This window comes from Ranitomeya variabilis, chromosome 1 (assembly GCF_051348905.1).
Source record: "Ranitomeya variabilis isolate aRanVar5 chromosome 1, aRanVar5.hap1, whole genome shotgun sequence".
In the NCBI taxonomy this organism is placed as follows: Eukaryota; Metazoa; Chordata; class Amphibia; order Anura; family Dendrobatidae; genus Ranitomeya; species Ranitomeya variabilis.
Window position 1 is genome coordinate 112,515,287 of NC_135232.1, and position 23,535 is coordinate 112,538,821.

The following is a 23,535-nucleotide window of genomic DNA, read 5'->3' on the forward strand; positions in this document are numbered from 1 at the left end:
AAACCACTGAAGTGTATAGAGAGGCTACGGATTTTAAATCTGTAGGTTTCCTGTCCTTGAGGGCAGATCATCTCTCCCAGGTGCTGTCATGGGGAAGGGAAAAGAAGAATATTTCTCCGATAAGATATATTAGAACGTTGCTTATATGCGCATGCACTATTGATTTATGCAAAGTTTATTGAAACGGACGATGCCATGTAAAGTGATACTCTCATGAACTTTGAGCTGCTTCACTTTGCAAGTAAAGGCGGAGGAAACAATGCCAGACAAGGTGGTCGAGTTTTGAAAGCAATCTCTGATGGCCGAAGCCGGTCCTGCAAAACTGGCACTCCACTGAATTGACTTAACACGCAATTAAATATTTTTCATCTATAAAACATAATTATTTCTCATTGTCACCTAAAAATCTGCTGCCACCATTTCTGCAAATATCATAGATACAGAAGTTACATAAGCTGGATAATAAATGAATCTCATCTAAATTTGTAGTGCAGATTTTCACCTCTCGGTCTGGTAACATACGACTATTCATAATGACCTAAACCCAAGGAGATTCTGACTAATTTATGACGGATCAGTGTGACTCCATCTGCGATCATCATCATGATTTAAATTCCCTGCAGAATAAAAAGCAGCTCCACCAACCATTACATAAAATCAGTGTAACATATCAGTACCTGCACATCTTAAAGGGGTTATCCAATCTGACTGCAGACCAGCTAATGTGACCGTATGATACACCCACTAACAATATTCCTCTGTATTCCCCTTGTGGGATGGGGCCCAATTTATTCAATTTGTGGTCACGTGACAAGTAGTCACTCAACTGAGGAGAAGTAGTCAGCACTTAACTGCAAGTATGCAAATTGCATATATGCAACATGTCACATGACCACCTACCTGCATGGTGAATACATGGAAATTGTGACAGTGTGCATATCGCACACTGTAATGATTCAGCAGTTTTCAGTCACAAGGTGACTTCTACAACCCCTTTAAGAAATATAGGATTCTTGACTCTTACCTTCTTTTCTTGACACTGGAATAAGCTGCATCCCTCTCAATGCCATAACCCAGCGTCCTGCATAACCGACTGGTTCCTCCAGATAAGGAGAGTCTGGACGTTAGACTGCGGGAGGGCGAGTCTCCACTCACCATCTCAGGGGAGGCACATGGTGGGAGACTGGCATCTCTAAGAGATCTCTCCGATATTGGGGTGGAGTCAGACTGGTCATGATAGGAAACATCCGCGCCAGTATTCAAGTGAGTGAAATTGACATCTGAATCATTAACCTACAAACAATGACAAATATAATTTTGGGCATTTAGAAGGTAGATGGGTGGTGGCACATAACCAGACAACAAAAAATTCTATGTAGGTCAGAAACTGTCTAAAAAATTTTCATAGAGGAAAGAGCTCACCCCCCAAAGATCAAATTATATTCCACGAAAAAAGGAAGAATATTACTTACTTCATCGACCACCATGGAGTTGACGTATACCTCGTCATTCCCATTAAGCATGGCAGACAGTCTGGTTGCAGCAAGCATAGTGGGTGGGTATCTTATCCTTTTGAGGACATCTACTGATGAATGACTCTTCTCTGAAAAAAAAAAAGACAACGGCCACCAAAAATGTTAATTTTGTGATAATACTGAAGTAATAAAATATTATTCGTATCAGGATCAGTAAGCAAAAAAAAAAATATTGCAAGATAGAATGGGTTTTTCCAGTCTATACACAGTAATGTATCATATAGCCACTGGACAGGCAGTAATTGGTAGATTTCACGAAGAGGGAACATGTGCAATTAGTCACTTCATTCAGCTATCCCTTATTGTTATTTTGCAAACAGTGGAGAATGGGCTATCCAATTTCCAAGTTCTGGACATTTGGGGGGTCCCAGTGGTGGATTCAACATACTGTAGTTCTATTTCAAATATTACCATGTGATGGAAATCAGCTTAGACATCTATTCAAATCACTTTATGGATTTAAAGGGAACCTGACAGATCCCTGAATCATACCAAACCGACACTATTGCATAATATAATGATGACCATGCGTTCTAATAAGGCCTTTCATTTTGCACACAAAAGTTATAAACTTTACGAATTCTGCAGCTTGGAATATGCAAATGAAGCTGGACTAGTCCACCTGAGCATCGCTTCCCCCAGACTAGTCCTGCCTGAGATACTCCCGTCACACTTTCCAGGACATGACCGACACTCTACACACTATGGCCTGCATGGTTTCCAGCAGTTCTACCATGATACGGATTGAATGGAGGATGTCAATCACGCACTGTGAGATGTGATTTGAAGATCTGATGCAGGACTACTCTGGGAGAAACAAGGCTTGGCTAGACTAGCCCTGTCTCATTTGCATACGGTAAGCAGCAAAATACAGGGGGCCCTTCACCAAGACTGGTGTGCAAAATGCCAGTTTTGATGAATAGGGGCCTTTCATATAGTTTAGACCAATGTATGTTGAATTTGCCAAAAGAGACGGGTTCAGACACTCTAATGTGTAGGGGAACCCTGGACAATTTGTTGTCAGTAGAGTTAAGGATCTGGAACTTCATGTTTCAATCTGCTGGGCATTTTGATTTCCAGGAGATAGGAGCACTCTTTTGGCCAAGTGCTATATGTATAGGAAAGTCGGGCAAGATGGCTGCTCGTCAAATGATGCAACGAAGCATCAATGTGTATGGTGGGCTTTCATTTTTAGAAGCTATTAACATATTTGAGCAATAGAAAAGCCCTTATTAGAACACAATATTAGCCATATATAACAAAATAATAGTGGTTTAGTACGGTTAGAAGACCTGATAAGTCCTTTCAAGTATGTCTTGTATTGTAACAGCTTCCTTCTAAACTGTTCCACTTATAGAGGACCTTTCACCAAATTTTTCATGTTGAGCTGGAGAGAATTTTTTTTTTATAAAAAAATTTTTTAAAACTTTGTCTCTTCGTTGCAGATATATAAGCAATCAAAGTATTTAGCACCTAATCGGTTAACTTTTTATAAGTCCAAGTGAGTGTTATCAGACAGTTTTCACTGGAGGCGTGCACATCTCCTTATATGATTCTGACCAATCATAAGCAGCAACATTCCAAAGGAAGAACACGCACCCACCATAACTTAGAGCAGATTTATCATGTGTGTGAGATGTATGACAGACAGCCCTGATCTCCTGTGCTAACCTCCTGCATGGGTCAGTGGAGGGACACTGCAGAGGAGTTACAATAAAAATCCTTTTATAAGCTCTTCTCTCCCAGCACTGTCAACTCTGCTGTACTGCCCCTCCCCCCACATTGCCTGTTTGGAGCGGAGAGCTCAAAATGTTAGTAACACACTTATACCTGTTGTGCACCACTTTGAATTGTTCACTCTGCAGGGAGAGCACTGGACGCTCATTACATCTCATACAGAAGTGGTCCAGAACAGGCGGGTTCCTCCTGTGTGAGATGTAGTGACAGCTCTGATCTCCCTGCAGAGGAGCACAAGTTGCTTGAGCACATCAGATACAAGTGTGATACTGACACTCTCTATCAGAAGAGCTGGTAGAAGAGTTTGCAATGTGACTCCTTTCCCCACACAGACTCCTGCAGGGTGTTAGATAAGGAGATCAGAACTGTCATATATGGCACACACTGAAAAATCTGCTTTAAGCTGTAGTGTGGGGGGGGTATCTTTTTGCTGTGTTGCTGCGTGCTTGTAATTGATAAGGATAATATAGGAAGAAGAAGAATATACCCATAGTTAAAACTCTCTGATGACAGCCACTTGGGGCCACAGTTACATCAAGAGTGGTTCAAGTCGGTCTTGATGAGATGTACCAGAGTCAGACTCTCCGGATTTGTGAAGATTTGTAAACCGTTTCATGAATCAGGAGCGCGGGATGAAAGGCTCATACTTCTTTGTGCGCTTCTCCTCAAATCCTACTGCAGTCCATGCTGGAGGAAAATTTGAATGAGCTTCACGAACGGTGCCCCTGTCGCAGCGCTACCCACTTTGTAAAAGCTGGATGAAAATGGTTTTAGATTTCCAAAAGTCGAACAAATTTAACGAAACGAATGCAACTTTTCAAAGCTTTTTATACAATTACACTTAAAAATAAATAAAAAAAAGTTAACTGACAAGGTGCTAAATACTTTGACTGCTACCATCGCCAAGTTGGAGAGGTGAAATAAAAAAAAAATAAAAAAAAATTCTGCTTTGCAGCCACTATTACAACCTGTGTCTGGTTGAACATGACCAATGTGGTGAAAGGTCCTCTTTAACGGCGTTGTCCAGACTTATGGTACAATTCTGCATTTACTCTATGTGACTGCATACTTGTGAATCCTTACATCGCACTTACTGAGTGTTGAGAGCATTCTCCAGTGGAGGGCGCATGACCACACGTGTGCGATTTGCATAGATACGGCCACATACCAACTAGACGTGCGCAGCTTCACTCAATGCAAGTGTACTGAGCGAGGCCAGATACAGTCTAACAGTCTACAGTTGAAATGTGGCCGGAAGTATGCAAATCACATACTTGTGGTCACATGACCACCAGCAGCGGAGAATCCTCACAGAGTGACTGCAGACGTTTACACTACAGCCAAACAACCCATTTAATTTCACCTTCAGAAAACTTTTTAAGCCTACATTCACATTTGCGTTGTTGGGCGCAGCGTCAGTGACGCAACCAACAAAGCATGTACACAACGCAGCGTTTTGCGACGCATGCGTTGTCATAAGATAGTAAAGATCAGGAATTTTGGCGCAGGGAAAACACTACAAGTAGCGTCCTCTGCGCCCTGTCTTGTGCGTCAATATGACGCATGCGTCGTAAAACGCATTACAACACATACCGGCGCATGTCCATGCGCCCCCCATGTTAAAGATAGGGGCGCATGACGCATGCGTCGGTATCCGTCGACGATGCTGCGCCCAACAACGCAAATGTGAACGTAGCCTAACAGGTCAGAGGTATGTTTAAAATTTTTATCTCACTGACGCTGAAACAGAGGAGCATCATTGCTTCCATTTTAAAGGATCCCTGATGGATCAGGTAAGATTTGTCATGATCAATTAGGACTTTTCTTTTTACCTTTTAACTTATAAGTCAATCTCCTTGAAGAAATGGAAACAGCCCCCCACCACCACTAAGCAATGTTCCATTTGTCAAATGTACGGTAACCCCTAGCGCTGCTTATCAAATGTACTCTGTGGTCCTTGCTGCAAAGCGGACCCCAGTGGTGGCCACGAAGCAGGTAACCAGAGATGAAGAATTACTCAAGCCTTAGCATAAAGTCCTGGCACTGGTTTGGGATGAGCGGCCTAGGAATGGAAGCATTAGACTAACTAGACATTTTCAGCCAGCAACAAGATACGACAAGCTGAGCATTTTTACAGAGATTACTGCATTTCTCCCCTGACAAGAGGCAGAGGTCCAAGCCACAATTCATTCGTAGCCATCATTAATCCCACACATGCACTCAGGTTGTCATCTCTCAGGGACAGAATTTACCTCCCAAACAAAAGAAGACATAGACGTGTGGTAAATAAAGAAATGTGATAATTATATGCTACCAACAGCAGGAATCAGGTCAGCCCAGTGCGGCTAAAGGCTACAGGTCTGCGGAGACCATGTTTAACCATATCTTCTACTTCACGCTGTGTGGTTTCCTACAGAAAATGTGAGACCTTTATTGCACAATGGCGGCTTTAAGCTTAGCTCTAAAATACTTTTTTCAACATTGGGGTGATAAAAACTGTGAGCAACCTTACATAACACCAAAGAACAGTCGTTCCTTGTTGGAGCACTATGTAGAGAGAATGGCCCCAAGCCAGTACATGACTACAGCAAGGAAGAAAATGAAGCTGTATATAATGTGAAATAAAAAGATCTACTCAGACGAAAGGGATCGTTTAAAGGTCCAACAAACTTTGCATAAATCAATGCTACAATTGAAAAAAAAAAGAAACTTTGTAATAGAGCTTATCAGAGAAACCCTCTAGTCTCCTGAACTCATCATTCACACAAACACACAGCTGAAAATCTGTCGGAGAATGAATGGAGAGGTGGTGATGAATGTCCAACCTGCCACACAGTTTTCTAACAGGGATTAAAGATCCCTATCAAGCATAAAAAATAATTCCCCAATCTGACAATCAGCGAGGGTCACAGCCGTGGGACCTCCGCCAATCAGCGAGTCACCACCTATGCTATTGATATGTGATAACTTCATTTAAATGGACAACCCTTTTAAAAGAGTGTATGAGTAGGGGAAAGAAAGTGAAAGAGACATAGGGATACTAGAAAGCAGCTGCACACGACTGTGCACGTTTGTTACTTTAGAGCTGAATTCACAGCTACACCGATCAGTACTACCTGTATCATATCCTCTGTGCTGCGGCTTCTGACCACATGCTACACAGAGACAGGAGAGCAGGAATCTCTTGTGTGTGTAGTTCTAGGTGTAGGAGACGTCACAACAGCTAGTCTCCACCCACTAGTCCAGAAATAACTGAATATTAGAAAAAGAGCCTGCAGAAGGTGAAACTGGTGAAAATCACTCATATAGGTCATATAGCTGCCAGACATAGCGTTATTTCTTTCAGGGACCCCTATGACATCTCATTCTAGATTAGCCTACTGAAACAGCAGATACACCATACGTTTTCAAGTGAATCAGTGTTCACTATTTAGCTTTAAGGGGTCTCCAGTCCCATGAAACCTTTCCCAGATAGCAGTTCTGTGCTGGTGCTTTGCTGATCCTCCTGTGGTTTCTATTCACTTGACTAAAGGGAACCGGTCATGTAAAAAACAAAAAAGCTATTATTCTGCAGATATGGGGTTAATCTTTGATTTCCCATGCAGATGCCACACTGAAAGCCTGGCCACCTGGAATAAATTAACTTTATTCCTCTAGATTTCAGTCATAGAGTTGCAGCGAGCGCCTGTAAACTCGTCCCAGGAACTGATTGACATCTGGCCCTCTAAAAGATACGGAACTCCCAGGTATGTAGGATGCTCAGGTGGGGTCCAACCCCGTAGTACTATATGCAAAGAAAATCTGGCACCCAGCCCTGACATCACAGCTGAGCCTGGAGCACATGCAAGGCCTTGGACGCCATACTATGCGATTACCGACATCAGCCATTGGCAACACTCACTATTTCACATCCCGAGATCCCATCTGCTTACCCCACTGGTGCATGCTTGAGAACGGTCATGTTGATCGAAACGTCACATGTTGCACATCAGTGGACCACATGATACAATTCATTCTATTGGTGCTGGATATTCTCTGCATCTAGCCAGCCTTGCACTGATGCACTGCTGATCCGGCTGTCAGTGCCGCGGTGCGGTTACAGCTGCCGCTCACTGTGTACTGAGCGGTCACTGAAGTCGTGCCTCCATGACTGAAAGGCAGAGGCTGCCTAGAGGAACAAAGTTCATTTCCTCCCTGCAGCCGAGCTTTAACTGCAGGAAAGATGCATGGCTCCAGAATACTATTAACCTGCAGATCTAATAGTGTTTTTGGACAAGACAGGTGTGACATTGTGGCACCTCAATGTGTGATCACTACAGCCATTCACTGACCCCCAACTCTAAAAGTAATGACTGGCTGCTGCATTCAAGTCTTGACATGCCATGTCATCGGTCAGGGTAAAAGGAGACTGGTGGGGGTACCAGGCAGGGCTGTGGAGTGGGTAAGCCAAACCTCTGACACCGACTCCACCGAAATGGGCTCCGACTCCACAGCACTGGTACCAGGGAGGCATCAGCAAGGGATGGCTGTATGTGTGCATATAATTACATTACACACCTACTGCTTGTCTGTGATGTATTTGTACGACACTACAATGTGACAACTATGTACCCAGGTGAATGTGGCATTATATAACCAAAAGGTATCAACCACTGAGGACTCTCAATTCTAAATATTTTTCTATCTACTGGCTAACACGGTACCAGGATATATATCTTCCGGTATCATGCATTATATAACCATCACACAAAGAGTAAGTTACATATGCAAAAAGAAAAACTGCAGATAGAGAGCTGAAGAGGACCCAGATTTTAGCTATTATGAAGTGGTACTGTGGGTAAGGCCGGCGTCACACTTGGCGTAAGACAATACGCCACGTATTATACGTCCGTACTACGGCCGTAATACGGAGAAATGTTCCCAAAATATTGATCCGTAGTCAGGGTGTGTCAGCGTATTTTGCGCATGGCATCCTCCGTATGTAATCCGTATGGCATCCGTACTGCGAGATTTTCGCGCAGGCTTGCAAAACCGACATCTAATGGATTTATGTGCTCAAATGTTCATTAAAACATATATACAGTATATATCTAATATATAATTGCCTAGAATACTACTTCCTGCAATTTGTGCCAACTTCCGTGGCTTTGTCCGGAGCTAATGTCCGGAGCTAATGTCCGGAGCTAATGTCCGGAGCTAATGTCCGGAGCTAATGTCCGGAGATAAGTGACGTCACCAGTGTCCTACACCCAGGCAGAGCACAGGGGCCCCAGGCAGCCTGTGGGGCCCCAGGCAGAGCACAGTGGCCCCAGGCAGAGCACAGGGGCCCCAGGCAGCATATGGGGCCCCAGGCAGAGCACAGTGGTCCCAGGCAGAGCACAGGGGCCCCAGGCAGCCTATGGGGCCCCAGGCAGAGCACAGGGGCCCCAGGCAGCATATGGGGCCCCAGGCAGAGCACAGTGGTCCCAGGCAGAGCACAGGGGCCCCAGGCAGCCTATGGGGCCCCAGGCAGAGCACAGTGGCCCCAGGCAGAGCACAGGGGCCCCAGGCAGCATATGGGGCCCCAGGCAGAGCACAGGGGCCCCAGGCAGAGCACAGGGGCCCCAGGCAGCATATGGGGCCCCAGGCAGAGCACAGTGGTCCCAGGCAGAGCACAGGGGCCCCAGGCAGAGCACAGGGGCCCCAGGCAGAACATGGGGCCCCAGGCAGAGCACAGGGGCCCCAGGCAGAGCACAGGGGCCCCAGGCAGCATATGGGGCCCCAGGCAGAGCACAGGGGCCCCAGGCAGCATATGGGGCCCCAGGCAGAGCACAGGGGCCCCAGGCAGCATATGGGGCCCCAGGCAGAGCACAGTGGCCCCAGGCAGAGCACAGGGGCCCCAGGCAGAACATGGGGCCCCAGGCAGAGCACAGGGGCCCCAGGCAGAGCACAGGGGCCCCAGGCAGCATATGGGGCCCCAGGCAGAGCACAGGGGCCCCAGGCAGCATATGGGGCCCCAGGCAGAGCACAGTGGCCCCAGGCAGCATATGGGGCCCCAGGCAGAGCACAGTGGCCCCAGGCAGAGCACAGGGGCCCCAGGCAGCATATGGGGCCCCAGGCAGAGCACAGTGGTCCCAGGCAGAGCACAGGGGCCCCAGGCAGCTTATGGGGCCCCAGGCAGAGCACAGTGGCCCCAGGCAGAACATGGGGCCCCAGGCAGAGCACAGTGGCCCCAGGCAGAGCACAGGGGCCCCAGGCAGAACATGGGGCCCCAGGCAGAGCACAGGGGCCCCAGGCAGCATATGGGGCCCCAGGCAGAGCACAGGGGCCCCAGGCAGCATATGGGGCCCCAGGCAGAGCACAGTGGCCCCAGGCAGAGCACAGGGGCCCCAGGCAGCATATGGGGCCCCAGGCAGAGCACAGTGGCCCCAGGCAGAACATGGGGCCCCAGGCAGAGCACAGGGGCCCCAGGCAGAGCACAGGGACCCCAGGCAGAGCACAGGGGCCCCAGGCAGCATATGGGGCCCCAGGCAGAGCACAGTGGTCCCAGGTAGAGCACAGGGGCCCCAGGCAGCATATGGGGCCCCAGGCAGAGCACAGGGGCCCCAGGCAGAGCACAGGGGCCCCAGGCAGCATATGGGGCCCCAGGCAGAGCACAGGGGCCCCAGGCAGCATATGCGGCCCCAGGCAGAGCACAGCGATATTTTGGACCACTGTGCGGTGTTTCAGACCCCCTGTGTGATGTCTGGGGCCCTGTTCTTAAGTATATTAAAGATTAAAGTAACGTATATTAAAGTATATTATAGATCAAATTTGACACGTTTATGAGCACCATTGAGTGATATACTCAAGAATGACATAATTTTTCAACATTTTATGGTTTCAAACTGTAAACACTCAGAGTTTTTTTTACTTCAACCAGAAAACCTTAACGGTTCATAAAAAACTTGACTGTTCAGGATATGATAAAAGTCATAGTATTCTGAATCTTTAACTTATAAAGATACCTTTACATGAGGTGATTATTGGTTCCAGAGAGGCTTTCGGCCGATAATCGTACACATGGCTGGTGACAGGACAATACAATATAAACGTTCAAAGGTAAACACTGATAACATTAAAATCTAATATATAATTGCCTAGAATACTACTTCCGGCAATTTGTGCCAACTTCCGTGGCTTTGTCCGGAGATAATGTCCGGAGATAAGTGACGTCACCAGCGTCCTACACCCGCTCAGGGTGGACAAAGATATATGCCTTCGTGGTGCGCGGCACTTTTCTGATTGGTTGCCGCCTGCCGCGAGCGACCAATCAGAAATGTGCCGTACTGTCAAGAATTGTCAAGAGCTGGTGAGTGCAGCCATTTTTTGTTCTTTCTTACTATTATTTATTAATTGTATTATTCTTACATTTGAATAAATAAAGTATATATGGATTCTAGACTCCCGATTCTTTAGAATCGGGCTGCCATCTAGTATATATATATATACTAGCTGTACTACCCGGCTTCGCCCGGGTTAATGACTGCTGTTAGCAAAATAGAATGTGTTAACAAAAATTTATTCTGCACACAAAAACCACAAAACAAATAGATAGAAATGTAATTATTAAAAGGCAAAAACTAAGCAAATAGAAGCATTTCACAACATATATTAGCTTTGTTATACTGAGAATGTCTTTGTTGCCTATATTAACCAATCAGAGCTCAGGTTAATTAACTGTAGCAAAATAGAAGCTGAGCTGTGATTGGTTGCTATTGGCAGCCTGATAAATCCCCAGCCAACAGGAAGCCCTCCCCCCTGGCAGTATATATTAGCTCACACATACACATAATAGACAGGTCATGTGACTGACAGCTGCCGTATTTCCTATATGGTACATTTGTTGCTCTTGTAGTTTGCTTATTAATCAGATTTTTATTTTTGAAGGACAATACCAGACTTGTGTGTGTTTTAGGGCGAGTTTTATGTGTCAAGTTGTGTGTGTTGAGTTGCGTGTGGCGACATGCATGTAGCGACTTTTGTGAGATGAGTTTTGTGTGGCGACATGCGTGTAGCAACATTTTGTGTGTTGAGTTGCATGTGACAGGTTAGTGTAGCAAGTTGTGTGCAGCAAGATTTGTGCATGGCGAGTTTTGCGCGTGGCGAGTTTTATGTGTGGTGCATTTTGAGTATGTGCAAGTTTTGTGTGAGGCAACTTTTGCATGTGGTGCAACTTTTGTACATGTGGCAATTTTTCTGTGTGTGCAAGTTTTGCATGAGGTGAGTTTTCCATGAGGTGAGTTTTGCACGTGTGGCGAGTTTTGCGTGAGCCTAGTTTTGCATATGGCGAGTTTTGCATGTAGCGAGTTTTGAGTGGTGACTTTTGTGTTTCGACTTTTATGTGGCGAGGTTGGTGTGTGTGTGTGGTGAAATGTGTGCTGAGGGTGGTATATGTGTTCAAGCACGTGGTAGTGTGTGGCGCATTTTGTGTTTGTGTTCATATCCCCGTGTGTGGTGAGTATCCCATGTCGGGGCCCCACCTTAGCAACTGTACGGTATATACTCTTTGTCGCCATCGCTCTCATTCTTTAAGTCCTCATTGTTCACATCTGGCAGCTGTCAATTTTCCTCCAACACTTTTCCCTTCACTTTTTCCCCATTATGTAGATAGGAGCAAAATTGTTTGGTGAATTGGAACGCGCGGGGTTAAAATTTCACCTCACAACATAGCCTATGACGCTCTCGGGGTCCAGACGTGTGACTGTGCAAAATTTTGTGGCTGTAGCTGCGACGGTACAGATGCCAATCCCGGACATACACACATACATACATACACACATTCAGCTTTATATATTAGATATACCTGTATGTAATCTCCTGTATATAGTATATACCTGTGTGTCATCTCACCTATATATAGTATATATCTGTGTGTCATCTCCTGTATATAGTATATACCTGTATGTCATCTCCTCCTATACATAGCATATACCTGTGTCATCTCCTCCTGTATATACTATATACCTGTAGGTAATCTGCTCCTGTATATAGTATATACCTGTGTGTCATCTCCTCCTGTATATAGTATATACCTGTATGTCATCTCCTCCTGTATGTAGTATGTACCTGTATGTCATCTCCTCCTCTATATAGTATATACCTGTGTGTCATCTCTCCTGTATATAGTATATATCTGTGTGTCATCTCCTCCTGTATATAGTATATACCTGTGTGTCATCTCCCCTGTAAATAGTATATACCTGTGTGTCATCTCCTGTATATAGTATATAGCTGTATGCCATCTCCTCCTGTATTAGCCCTCGTTCACACGTTATTTGGTCAGTATTTTTACCTCAGTATTTGTAAGCTAAAATGGCAGCCTGATAAATCCCCAGCCAACAGTAAGCCCACCCCCTGGCAGTATATATTAGCTCACACATACACATAATAGACTGGTCATGTGACTGACAGCTGCCGGATTCCTATATGGTACATTTGTTGCTCTTGTAGTTTGTCTGCTTATTAATCAGATTTTTATTTTTGAAGGATACCAGACTTGTGTGTGTTTTAGGGCGAGTTTCGTGTGTCAAGTTGTGTGTGTTGAGTTGCGTGTGGCGACATGCATGTAGGGACTTTTGTGAGATGAGTTTTGTGTGGCGACATGCGTGTAGCAACTTTTTGTGTGTCGAGTTGCATGTGACAGGTTAGTGTAGCAAGTTGTGTGCAGCAAGTTTTGCGCATGGCGAGTTTTGCGCGTGGCGAGTTTTATGTGTGGTGCCTTTTGAGTATGTGCAAGTTTTGTGTGAGGCAACTTTTGCATGTGTTGCAACTTTTGTGCATGTGGCAATTTTTCTGCGTGTGGCAATTTTTCTGCGTGTGCAAGTTTTGCGTGTGGCGAGTTTTGCACGTGTGGCGAGTTTTGCATGTGGAGAGTTTTGCGCGTGGCGAGTTTTGAGCGGCGACTTTTGTGTTTCTACTTTTATGTGGCGAGGTTGGTGTATGTGTGGTGAAATGTGCACTGAGGGTGGTATATGTGTTCGAGCACGTGGTAGTGTGTGGCGCATTTTGTGTGTGTGTTCATATCCCCGTGGTGGTGTGATTATCCCATGTTGGGGCCCCACCTTAGCAACTGTACAGTATATACTCTTTGGTGCCATCGCTGTCATTCTTTAAGTCCCCCTTGTTCACATCTGGCAGCTGTTAATTTGCCTCCAACACTTTTCCTTTCATTTTTTCCCCATTATGTAGATAGGGGCAAAATTGTTTGGTGACTTGGAAAGCGCGGGGTTAAAATTTCACCTCACAATATAGCTTTGACGCTCTCAGGGTCCAGACGTGTGACTGTGCAAAATTTTGTGCCTGTAGCTGCGACGCCTCCAACACTTTTCCTTTCACTTTTTCCCCATTATGTAGATAGGGGCAAAATTGTTTGGTGAATTGGAAAGCGCGGGGTTAAAATTTCACCTCACAACATAGCCTATGACGCTCTCGGGGTCCAGACGTGTGACTGTGCAAAATTTTGTGGCTGTAGCTGCTACGGTTCAGATGCCAATCCCGGACATACATACATACATACATACATACACACACACACACATTCAGCTTTATATATTAGATATATATATATATATATGTCATTGAGACACATATATAATATATATATATTCTGTATTTAGATTTCATTCAGCGCGATATCTGTGAACAGCCGGTAATTCAATTTCCGGCTTTTCATTTCTCCTGCACAAACCCGACAGGATATGAGACATGGTTTACATATAGTAAACCATCTCATATCCCCATTTTTTTTGCATATTCCACACTACTAATGTTAGTAGTGTGTATGTGCAAAATTTCAGCGCTGTAGCTAAAATAAAGGGTTAAATGGCGGAAAAAATTGGCGTGGGCTCCCGCGCAATTTTCTCCGCCAGAATGGTAAAGCCAGTGACTGAGGACAGATATTAATAGCCTAGAGAGGGTCCATGGTTATTGGCCCCCCTGGCTACAAACATCTGCCCCCAGCCACCCCAGAAAAGGCACATCTGGAAGATGCGCCTGTTCTGGCACTTGGCCACTCTCTTCCCACTCCCTGTAGCGGTGGGATATGGGGTAATGAAGGGTTAATGCCACCTTGCTACTGTGACATTAAGCCAGATTAATAATGGAGAGGCGTCAATTATGACACCTATCCATTATTAATCCAATTGTATGAAAGGGTTAAAAAACACACACACACATGATTTAAAAGAATTTTAATGCAATAAACACACAGGTTGTTTTAATAATTTATTGCTCTCTCAATCCATCAGCAACACCCTCGCTTGGAAAAATAATAAATGCACAAGATACATACCCTCAGCTGAACCGTCACGTCCCACGATGTAATCCATCTGAAGGGGTTAAAATATTTTACAGGCAGGAGCCCTGCTAAATGCAGCTGTGCTCCGTGCCTGTAATCCCCGGCGAATGAATGAAATGTAGGTCATTGACCTACATTTCCTTCAGTCGCGGTGATGCGCCCCCTGGTGGATGTCCTCATATGACCTGGAGCGTGGGAAAAAGTTCCCAGGCTGCAGTTCATGAGAACATCCAGCAGGGGCGCATCACCGCGACTCAATGTAAGTATAGATCACTGCTTTCCTTTCAGCACCCGGGGATTACAGGCACGAGCGAGTGGTTTATCGCAGCTCTGCCTGTAATATTAGTTAACCCCTTCAGATGGCTTACCTCGTTGGACGTGATAGGACATCAGAAGGTATGTATCTTGTGCATTTATTATTTTTCCAAGCGAGGGTGTTGCTGATGGATTGAGAGAACAATAAATTATTAAAACAACCGCTGTGTTTATTGCATTAAAATACTTTTAAATCATGTGTGTGTGTGTTTTTTAACCCTTTCATACAATTGGATTAATAATGGATAGGTGTCATAATTGACGCCTCTCCATTATTAATCTGGCTTAATGTCACCTTACAATAGCAAGGTGACATTAACCCTTCATTACCCCATATCCCACCGCTACACGGGAGTGGGAAGAGAGTGGCCAAGTGCCAGAATAGGCGCATCTTCCAGATGTGCCTTTTCTGGGGTGGCTGGGGGCAGATGTTTGTAGCCACGGGGGGCCAATAACCATGGACCCTCTCCTGGCTATTAACATCTGCCCTCAGTCACTGGCTTTACCGCTCTGGCGGAGAAAATTGCGCGGGAGCCCACGCCAATTTTTTCCGCCATTTAACCCTTTACTTTAGCAGCTACAGTGCTGAAATTTTGCACATACACACTACTAACATTAGTAGTGTGGAATATGCAAAAAAAAGGGGGATATGAGATGGTTTACTGTATGTAAACCATGTCTCATATCCTGTCGGGTTTGTGCAGGAGAAATGAAAAGCCGGCAATTGAATTACCAACTTTTCACTAACACCGCTGCGTATTTCTCGCAAGTCACACTGCTGGTCCGTGTGGAATCCGTATTTTTTCTCGCCCCTATAGACTTTCATTGGCGATTTTTTTTTGCGCAATACGCTGACAAACGCAGCATGCTGCGATTTTGTACGGCCGTAGAAAGCCGTATATTACGGATCCGTAATATACGGCTGATAGGAGCAGCCCCATTGAGAATAATTGTGCCGTATGTTATGCGAGTTTTACGGACGTAGTTTCTGCGCTCTTACGTCCGTAAAACTCGCATGTGTGACGCCGGCCTAATAGGGGGGTGGCACGGCGTTAGGTGTGATCGGGGGGTCATTGTGGCTTCATCTTATAGTATACTGACTGATTGAGCAACATGTATGTTTATCTTCACAAAGGTGCTGCAAGAGGAAGACATTGTAACACATCAGCTAGTTTAGAGCCTCCGCCTACAAACATTTCAAGCAATGAATCTTCAAAGGGATGTTCTGCAGAAGTCTATGGGGAAAAGTGCTCCTAATAAATCAATAGGAATATTGGTAGATAGTGAGCGGTTGTGTGATCACTCACCACATATCGGCTTCTTCACACAGCAAAACAAAACAACCTGGTCTCCTATGACTTTCTCCTAAGTGTACCATAGCCCTGGGATCATCACATCTGAAGGAAGGGACAGTCCTAAATGGATAAACACTGTGCTGAACTATATAACAATCAGTATACTTGGCAACTGCAAACTGCAAAGAAAACCACAAACAAGAGCCTGTGCACATGTTGCAGATGTTACAAAAATGGATTTCCTAGTGCCAGCAAAGTGAATGATATTCCTGACCTCTCACTCACCACACATTGCTTAGATTTGTAGCAGATATAATTCAGCAACATGTTAATTCTTTTAGCATTTTTGCTGCAGATTTCACCCATGCTAATGAGTGGGGAAAAAATCTGTAAAAAAAAAATCATGCCTATTTTATCCAGCATTTTCCGTGCCAAGAGATGCAGAAATGGTGCAGAAATCCCTGCTGCAAATACTTAAAGGGAACCTGTCACCCCCCCCAGTCGTTTCAAACTAAAAGAGCCAACTTGTGCAGCAGTAATGCTGCATTCTGACAAGGTGGCTCTTTTAGTTCTGGGTGCTGTAACTTGAGAAATAATCAGTTTTAGACTTTGTCTGAAATACCTGGTCTTCAGTCAAGGAGGCTGGCGTTTCCCCCTGCTTCAGACAGCACACAGCTGTCACTCACATCTTCTTGGAGCCGCCTCCTCCTCACCGCTGTTTTCAAAAATAGCCGGCGCCGGCGCTCTTATCCCCTGCCTGGTGCAGGCGCAGTGAGCGCTGCCCGTCTTTCCTCATATGCAGCCCAGCTGACTGCGCCTGTGCGGCCGCCCTGCCTGTGATTCCCAGCCCCGCAGTGTGAATAAATCATAAGTCACTGTGGGGCTGGGAATCACAGGCAGGGCGGCCGCGCAGGCGCAGTCAGCTGGGCTGCATATGAGGACAGAGGACGGGCAGCGCTCACTGCGCCTGCACCAGGCAGGGGATAAGAGCGCAGGCGCCGGCTATTTTTGAAAACAGCGGTGAGAGGAGGCGGCGCCCGGCGCCAAGAAGATGTGAGTGACGGCTGTGTGCTGTCTGAAGCAGGGGGAAAAGGCCGGCCCACTTGACTGAAGACCAGGTATTTCAGACAAATTATAAAACTGATTATTTCTCAAGTTACAGCACCCAGAACTAAAAGAACCACCTTGTCAGAATGCAGCATTACTGCTGCACAAGGTGACTCTTTTAGTTTGAAACGACTGGGGGGGGTGACAGGTTCCCTTTAACGTTTACACATACCCATATTTGCAGCAGAAATTTCTGCACCATTTCTACATCTCTTGGTGTGAAATCTCAGAGCTTGGTTTTTGCAAAATGCAGTATGTCACTTTTCAACGTTTCTGCACCGTTTTTCACCCATTGAAAGCAGTATTGAAAGCAATGGGTAGTGCACAAACGCTGCAGAAACGCTATAAAAATGCAGATATCGGGTTTTGATGCATTTTGGGTGCCAAAAAAAAATTTATTTCAATGAGATTTTTTTTAAAGTTCTAAACTTTAGCAGCATGCACAAGAGGCGAATGTACCCTGACAAAAACGAAGTGAAAAAAGCACCAAAAATGCACCTTAAACTTGGCATAAACATAGCACAGCAAAAACACAATGTGTGAACATAACCTTAAGGGGTTTTGTCCAACCAAGGTTTTTTTTTTATGGCTGATCAACCGAGAATGGCGGTGCGCGGACCTATCTAAGTTTAGTGAGATCAGTGTCCGGCTCACAACTCTTAACAGTTCACAGTTAACAGCCGGCTCACCCCGTTTGACAACCGGATGACCACAGAGCCATGACCATGACCGGATGATCCCTTTAAATATTAAGAAACACATGTATGTCTCTGGAAAGAGACATCAGATCACAGATATTATGATAACATTTTATTCTGCTTCCTATGACCCACATTCCCGTATAGACGGCTTTGGAAGGTTGATTCTACTGACAGATTCCCTTGATGGGAAAAACTTTTCTGAAAGGTGACAACCCCTTTAAGTACAGAAGACAGGCAAAACACTTTGATGGCGATTGTGGTAAAACTTATGTACACGACATTCTCGTTTGTTCCTAATGACATAGAGGCACTGTGTAAATACAGTGGGTGATGATGACCATACAATGCGCTCAGCTCTCCACAGAGGGGTCAGAGATGGCTGGGGGTGCACAGAAGGCATCACAAGCTGCATGTGGACCCCAGGGCAAAGGGTTACACCCCTGGTTTAGATGCACTCGGTTTTGGGGTGGGTTCTTTCAAACGTACATTTCATCCAGAAAAGTCAGACTATTTTTTTTTCTCGCTTGTCATCCATATACAATCTGTATTTGTACAGCAGCTATTAATCAGTTACAGGACCATCTACAGTTTCCTATGTTACAGAATTGCATTGTGTCCATAAAACTCCGATGTGGTCCTGTGTCTCTGATTTTTTTTTGTGAACTCAGACTTGAATGGGTGAGTCTCATCCAATTTGCGGAAGAAGTTTATACATGCTGCCATTTTTTTTCACATGCAGATTCTTCCAGTGAAGGGGGAAAAAAACGCCCACCTGCACTTCTTCATTGAATAACATTGGTCTGAGTGCGGTCTATTTTTCTTCATGGACAGCAATCAACCAAAAATACGGTCGTCTGAACAAGCCCTTAGTGTAAGAACGCTGAAGCAGAGTTTGTCTGTTCTTGTGCTCCTTCTATGCTTCACGGAGTCACTAGGAGACCAGAATTCACTTCAGTCCCCGCTGCCCGAAATAGGATCTCTATGGGGGATTAGATGTTCCATTAAGGTGCCGCTCGCTGTGACACTGGAGAAGATAGGGCCACACAGATATATTAATAAAGAGGCACTTAAGGAAGCACTACCATCAAAAATGTTATCCTCTTAATATATTGCAGTCATCATATTATATAGCACTGTGTACTTACAATTGCTCATTTTCCCCTTCTACCCAGTTAATTCTTCTCTTTTCCATGAGGTGTATTACATCACAACTAAAGTGAACCTATCAGCAGTTTAGGCCGATATAAGATACGGCCATCACCATTCAGGGCTGATATTCTGCATTCTATAATGCTATGTTTAAGTCTCCAACCTGACCTGGAAGAGAAGAAAAGTCACTTTTGTTATACTCACCTGCGGGGCGGTCTGGTCCGAGGTGTGTCGCTCTTCTTGGTCCACCGCCTCCCTTTTTACGATCCCGATCCTCCTGCTTGCTTTGTGTGGATGACGCGTCTCCTCGGCTCTGTGCTCCTGCACAGGCGTACTTCTCTGTTCTGTTGAGGGCATAGCAAAGCTCTGCAGCGCACAGGTGCCAGAAAAGAGCCCCCGTGCCTGGGCACTGCAGTACTGTGCTCTGCTCTCAACAGGACAGAGAAGTACGCCTGCGCCGGAGCACGATGTCGGTGAGCCTGTGTGGATGAGGTAGGGATGTGTCATCCACACAAAGCAAGCAGGAGGGCGGCATCGCAAGAAGATGGGAGGCACCAGACCAAGACCAGTGACGCCCATCGGACCGGACCGCCCTGCAGGTGAGTATATTAGAAGTTATTTTTCTTCTATTCCAGGTCGGGTTGGGGGCTTATATACAGCATAATAGAATGCTGCATATCAGTCCTGAAAGGGGATGGCCGGAATGGCCGTATTTTATATCGGCCAAAACTGCTGACAGGTTCACTTTAAAAATTGACTAGCTGAATCCTCCTAAGCTCTATGCAGAAACAGGAGGTCAATTTTCCCTGTACCATTCATCAGTCACTGCAAAAGTCCCTGGTAGGGGAGGAGAGAGCAGCTGGGTCAGGAGGTGCAGATTGGAATGATAAATGCAGGGACAAGAGACTTCCTGTTTCTACATAGAGCAGAGAAAAGAGAAGAATCAGCTAGGTAGAAAGGCAAAATAAGCAACTGTAAGTACACCGTGCTATATAATATGATGACTGCAATATATTAAGAGGATAAAAACTTTGATGGGAGCAGAGCTTCTTTAAAGTGCTTGGCTTATAGGAAGAATTGACCCAGTGCCTGAAAACAGCATGTCAATATCCTATGGTGCAGAATAGGAGAAGATGCTTGTAGTGCAATGAACAGATGGATAATACAGCATGTGCTTACATAGACTTTTGTTTTACTAGCAATACTTTTTCTGAACTAAAACGTGGATGCCATAACTGAAGGTCATTTTACACACCCTCACACTCTTTTGACACTAGCTCGTTCTTTCAATGTTAGAATGGCAGATCATCATGAACCCATCATAAATCAAAACTATTTAAAAGAGTCCTCTCCTTTCCGTCTCCTGGATGTTATTCCTATAGAGCCCTGTGGTAAACTTCACTTATAGGGAGAAGGATAAACCATGTAATCTACACACACATTAGAGAACTGTTAACCAAAGTGGCAGATTCTGTGCCTCCAAGACAGATAAAGATTAGTGATGAGCGAACATACTGGGATAAGGTGTTATCTGAGCATGCTCGGTGCTAACAGTGACTTTGGCGTGATCGAAAATTATGTTCGAGTCGCCGCGGCTGCCTGTCTCACGTCTGTTCGACAGCCACAACACATGTACGGATTGCCTGTTTGTTGCTTCTGTTCCTCAAGACAAGCAGCCGCAGATGACAAGGGCCAATACAAGTCCATTGGTCAGTGTAAAGCATGCACAGCACATGGATGGCATCTGTGCGGCATCTGTGCGCCGTCTGTGTTTAATTGCAAATAGGTGAAGCTTTGGAATTAATTTTTCTTAAGCCATACCAGAAAAAAAAATGGCACACAGATAGCACACTGGTGAAACACTGATCCAAAACATTGACGACACCGGTACCGGTATTATGCAGATGGGGCCTAACAAAGATTGGAGATGTGACAGGGGCTCTTTAAAAAGTCTCATCAGACAGTAAGAGGACTTGATAATTCCCATTTTACCTATATGGAAGGATATTCTAAATATTAGAAAACTAACAATATTACAAAGGAACCTGTCGCCATGAAAATGCTGTCCAATCTGTAGGCACCATGCTATAGAGCAGGGGGAGCTGAGAAGATTGATATATAGTATTTTAAGAAAAGATTCAGAATAACCTGTGATTTTATCATCCAATCCTCTGCTTTCTGGGATTCTTGGGTCCAGTAGGCGGTTCTATCAGTGACTGACAGCTGTCTGTGTATAATTGTGCATAGAGAGCTGTCAGTCACTGATAGGACCGCCCACTGGACCCAAAATCCCAGAAAGAGAAGAGGTTTAGAGGATTAAAACACAAGTTATACTGACTGTCTTTTCTCACAAAGCTATATATTAGTTCTCTCGGCTCCCCCTGCTCTATAACATGGGGCCTGCAGACTGGACGGCATTTTCATAGTGACAAGTTCCTTTTAATTGTAGAAAAGGAATCTTTGAACATCATGTGCAATGTACTTGGCCTTGAAGATACACGGAAATGTTCTTCTTTCCACTTCCTATCTGGTTTCTGACTGCACAATAATCATCTAATGCAGTGTCATTTGCATTTGGTTCCCAGTACACACACAAAACAGAACATCCCATTACAGCAATCCTAATAGCTCCCCACCACAACAGCACTACCCCCCGCGGTGTGACCGCAGCTTAATGGTTAACCACCCCACACAGGAGCACTGCGCACATACCAACCACTCACTGACACAAAGCATGTTATGAGGGGACTAGTGTGGAGGCTACCACTAAGGCTGCATTTAGGCAGCTTTTCAGCGGCTCACATTGGGGCTTACGTCCGAACCCCCGGCAGACATTTGCACAGACGGGGCCATAGATTATAATGGTGCTGGCAGAGCGAATGTGCACTCTGATGAGCATCAATTTCGGGGGGTAAACGCCTACTGAAGGCAGAGACTCAGACGCAGTCTACTACATCTGAGGGTCGGCCTCGGCAGCTTCCAGATTTCAGTCAGGGCTCAGTACATAGTGAACAGCGGCTGTAACTGTACTCCCGGGACTGACAGCTCTGCACTGATACACCGCTGAGCCGGCTGTCAGTCAGTGCCGGGGCCTAGGTACAGCCACCGCTCACCATGTACTGGAATGTGGCTGAAGCCGTGCCGGCTGCACCTCTATGACTGAAAGCTGGAGGCTGCAAGGTGGAATAAAGCCAATTTATAGCTCCTGGCAGAAAGGCTGTCAGTGAGGTGGACGCGCACCTTTAGAACCATATTAACCTGCAGATTAACCCCATTTCTGAGGTCAATAGTATTTTTTTTATATGACAGATTCCAATTAAACAAATATGGTAATGAATATTTATTTTTTTCTAAAAATGGACAAACCACGCGGGAAGTTTTCAAGGCAGTACAAAGCACACATTGAACCAGTGAGCCCAACACACAGCTCATCTTTTACATTTCTACCACGGACTCATTATCGTGCAGAGTGAAAAACAACAAGGTGAATATCTGGCAGTGCTTGATGCCTTTACTAGCTCGGAAGCCGATGTTACATCTGCCACAGGAACTGTAATCAAACCAATGACGCAAACTCATAAAAGGAGACAAATGTCCAGAACATCTGGCAGAGTTTTCCCAGCGCGGACTAATAGGTAACTCCTGTGCCCTCCCCACCACGTGCACCGAGCGAGGGCCTGACCACCAGATCTTGTTCCCATTATATTTTACACAATTAATCAAAGCAGGCTTGAGATTGAAAACCACAATGAAGATGGAGTAGAGGTTTTATGGCTGCAGAGATTTCCTGCATATTGTTACTTAGTACATGATTATGTCTGCCAGGACAGAGAGGAAGTCAGTAATTAGCCCCTCGCTCATACCAGATAATGTACAGGACAGAAACAGCAATGTACCTGTGTGACTAGCCCTACACCTGCAAAACCGCACAGCCATTACAGGCGGACACATTACACAGTCGTAGTGCCCAGTGGCAGCGCAAGTTTTATGTCAGCGATGGGACATTCTGCTATACAAAGCCAAGTAAGCTTCATCTTCTGGTCACCAAGTCACCCACTCCTGCACAGTGTCTTCTCTACTGTATCCTCCCATCTGTCAATGATCACATTTTTACCCTTAAAGAGAATCTGTCAGCAGTTTTTACTTTGTAATCTAAGAGCAACATGATGTAGGAGCGGAGAGCCTAACTCCAGTACTGTGTTACTTACTGGTCCGTGTGTTGCTGTATCAAAGAAATCAGTGTTTTATCTGCAGATTATCAGTAAAGGACTAGGTGTCTTGGGCCTCCTAGTCAACTGCTCTGTATAGCCCCGCCCCCACCACTGATTGGCAGCTTTGTGTCCACTGTAAATTTAAGGAAAGCTGCCAATCAGTGGTGT

General features: G+C 45.3%; 1 protein-coding gene across 7 annotated transcripts in view; it reads right to left on the reverse strand.

Annotated features, from left to right (window-relative positions):
• ARHGEF28 (Rho guanine nucleotide exchange factor 28) overlaps positions 1–23,535 on the reverse strand; it is a 272,157-nt gene that overhangs the window by 80,812 nt on the left and 167,810 nt on the right. For all 7 annotated transcript variants that reach the window (XM_077287657.1, XM_077287675.1, XM_077287684.1 and 4 more), the window contains 2 exons: positions 1,473–1,603; positions 1,025–1,293 (listed from right to left, as the gene is read on the reverse strand). In XM_077287657.1, coding sequence (XP_077143772.1) covers positions 1,025–1,293; positions 1,473–1,603 — 400 coding nt within the window. The remainder of the gene's footprint in view (positions 1–1,024; positions 1,294–1,472; positions 1,604–23,535) is intronic.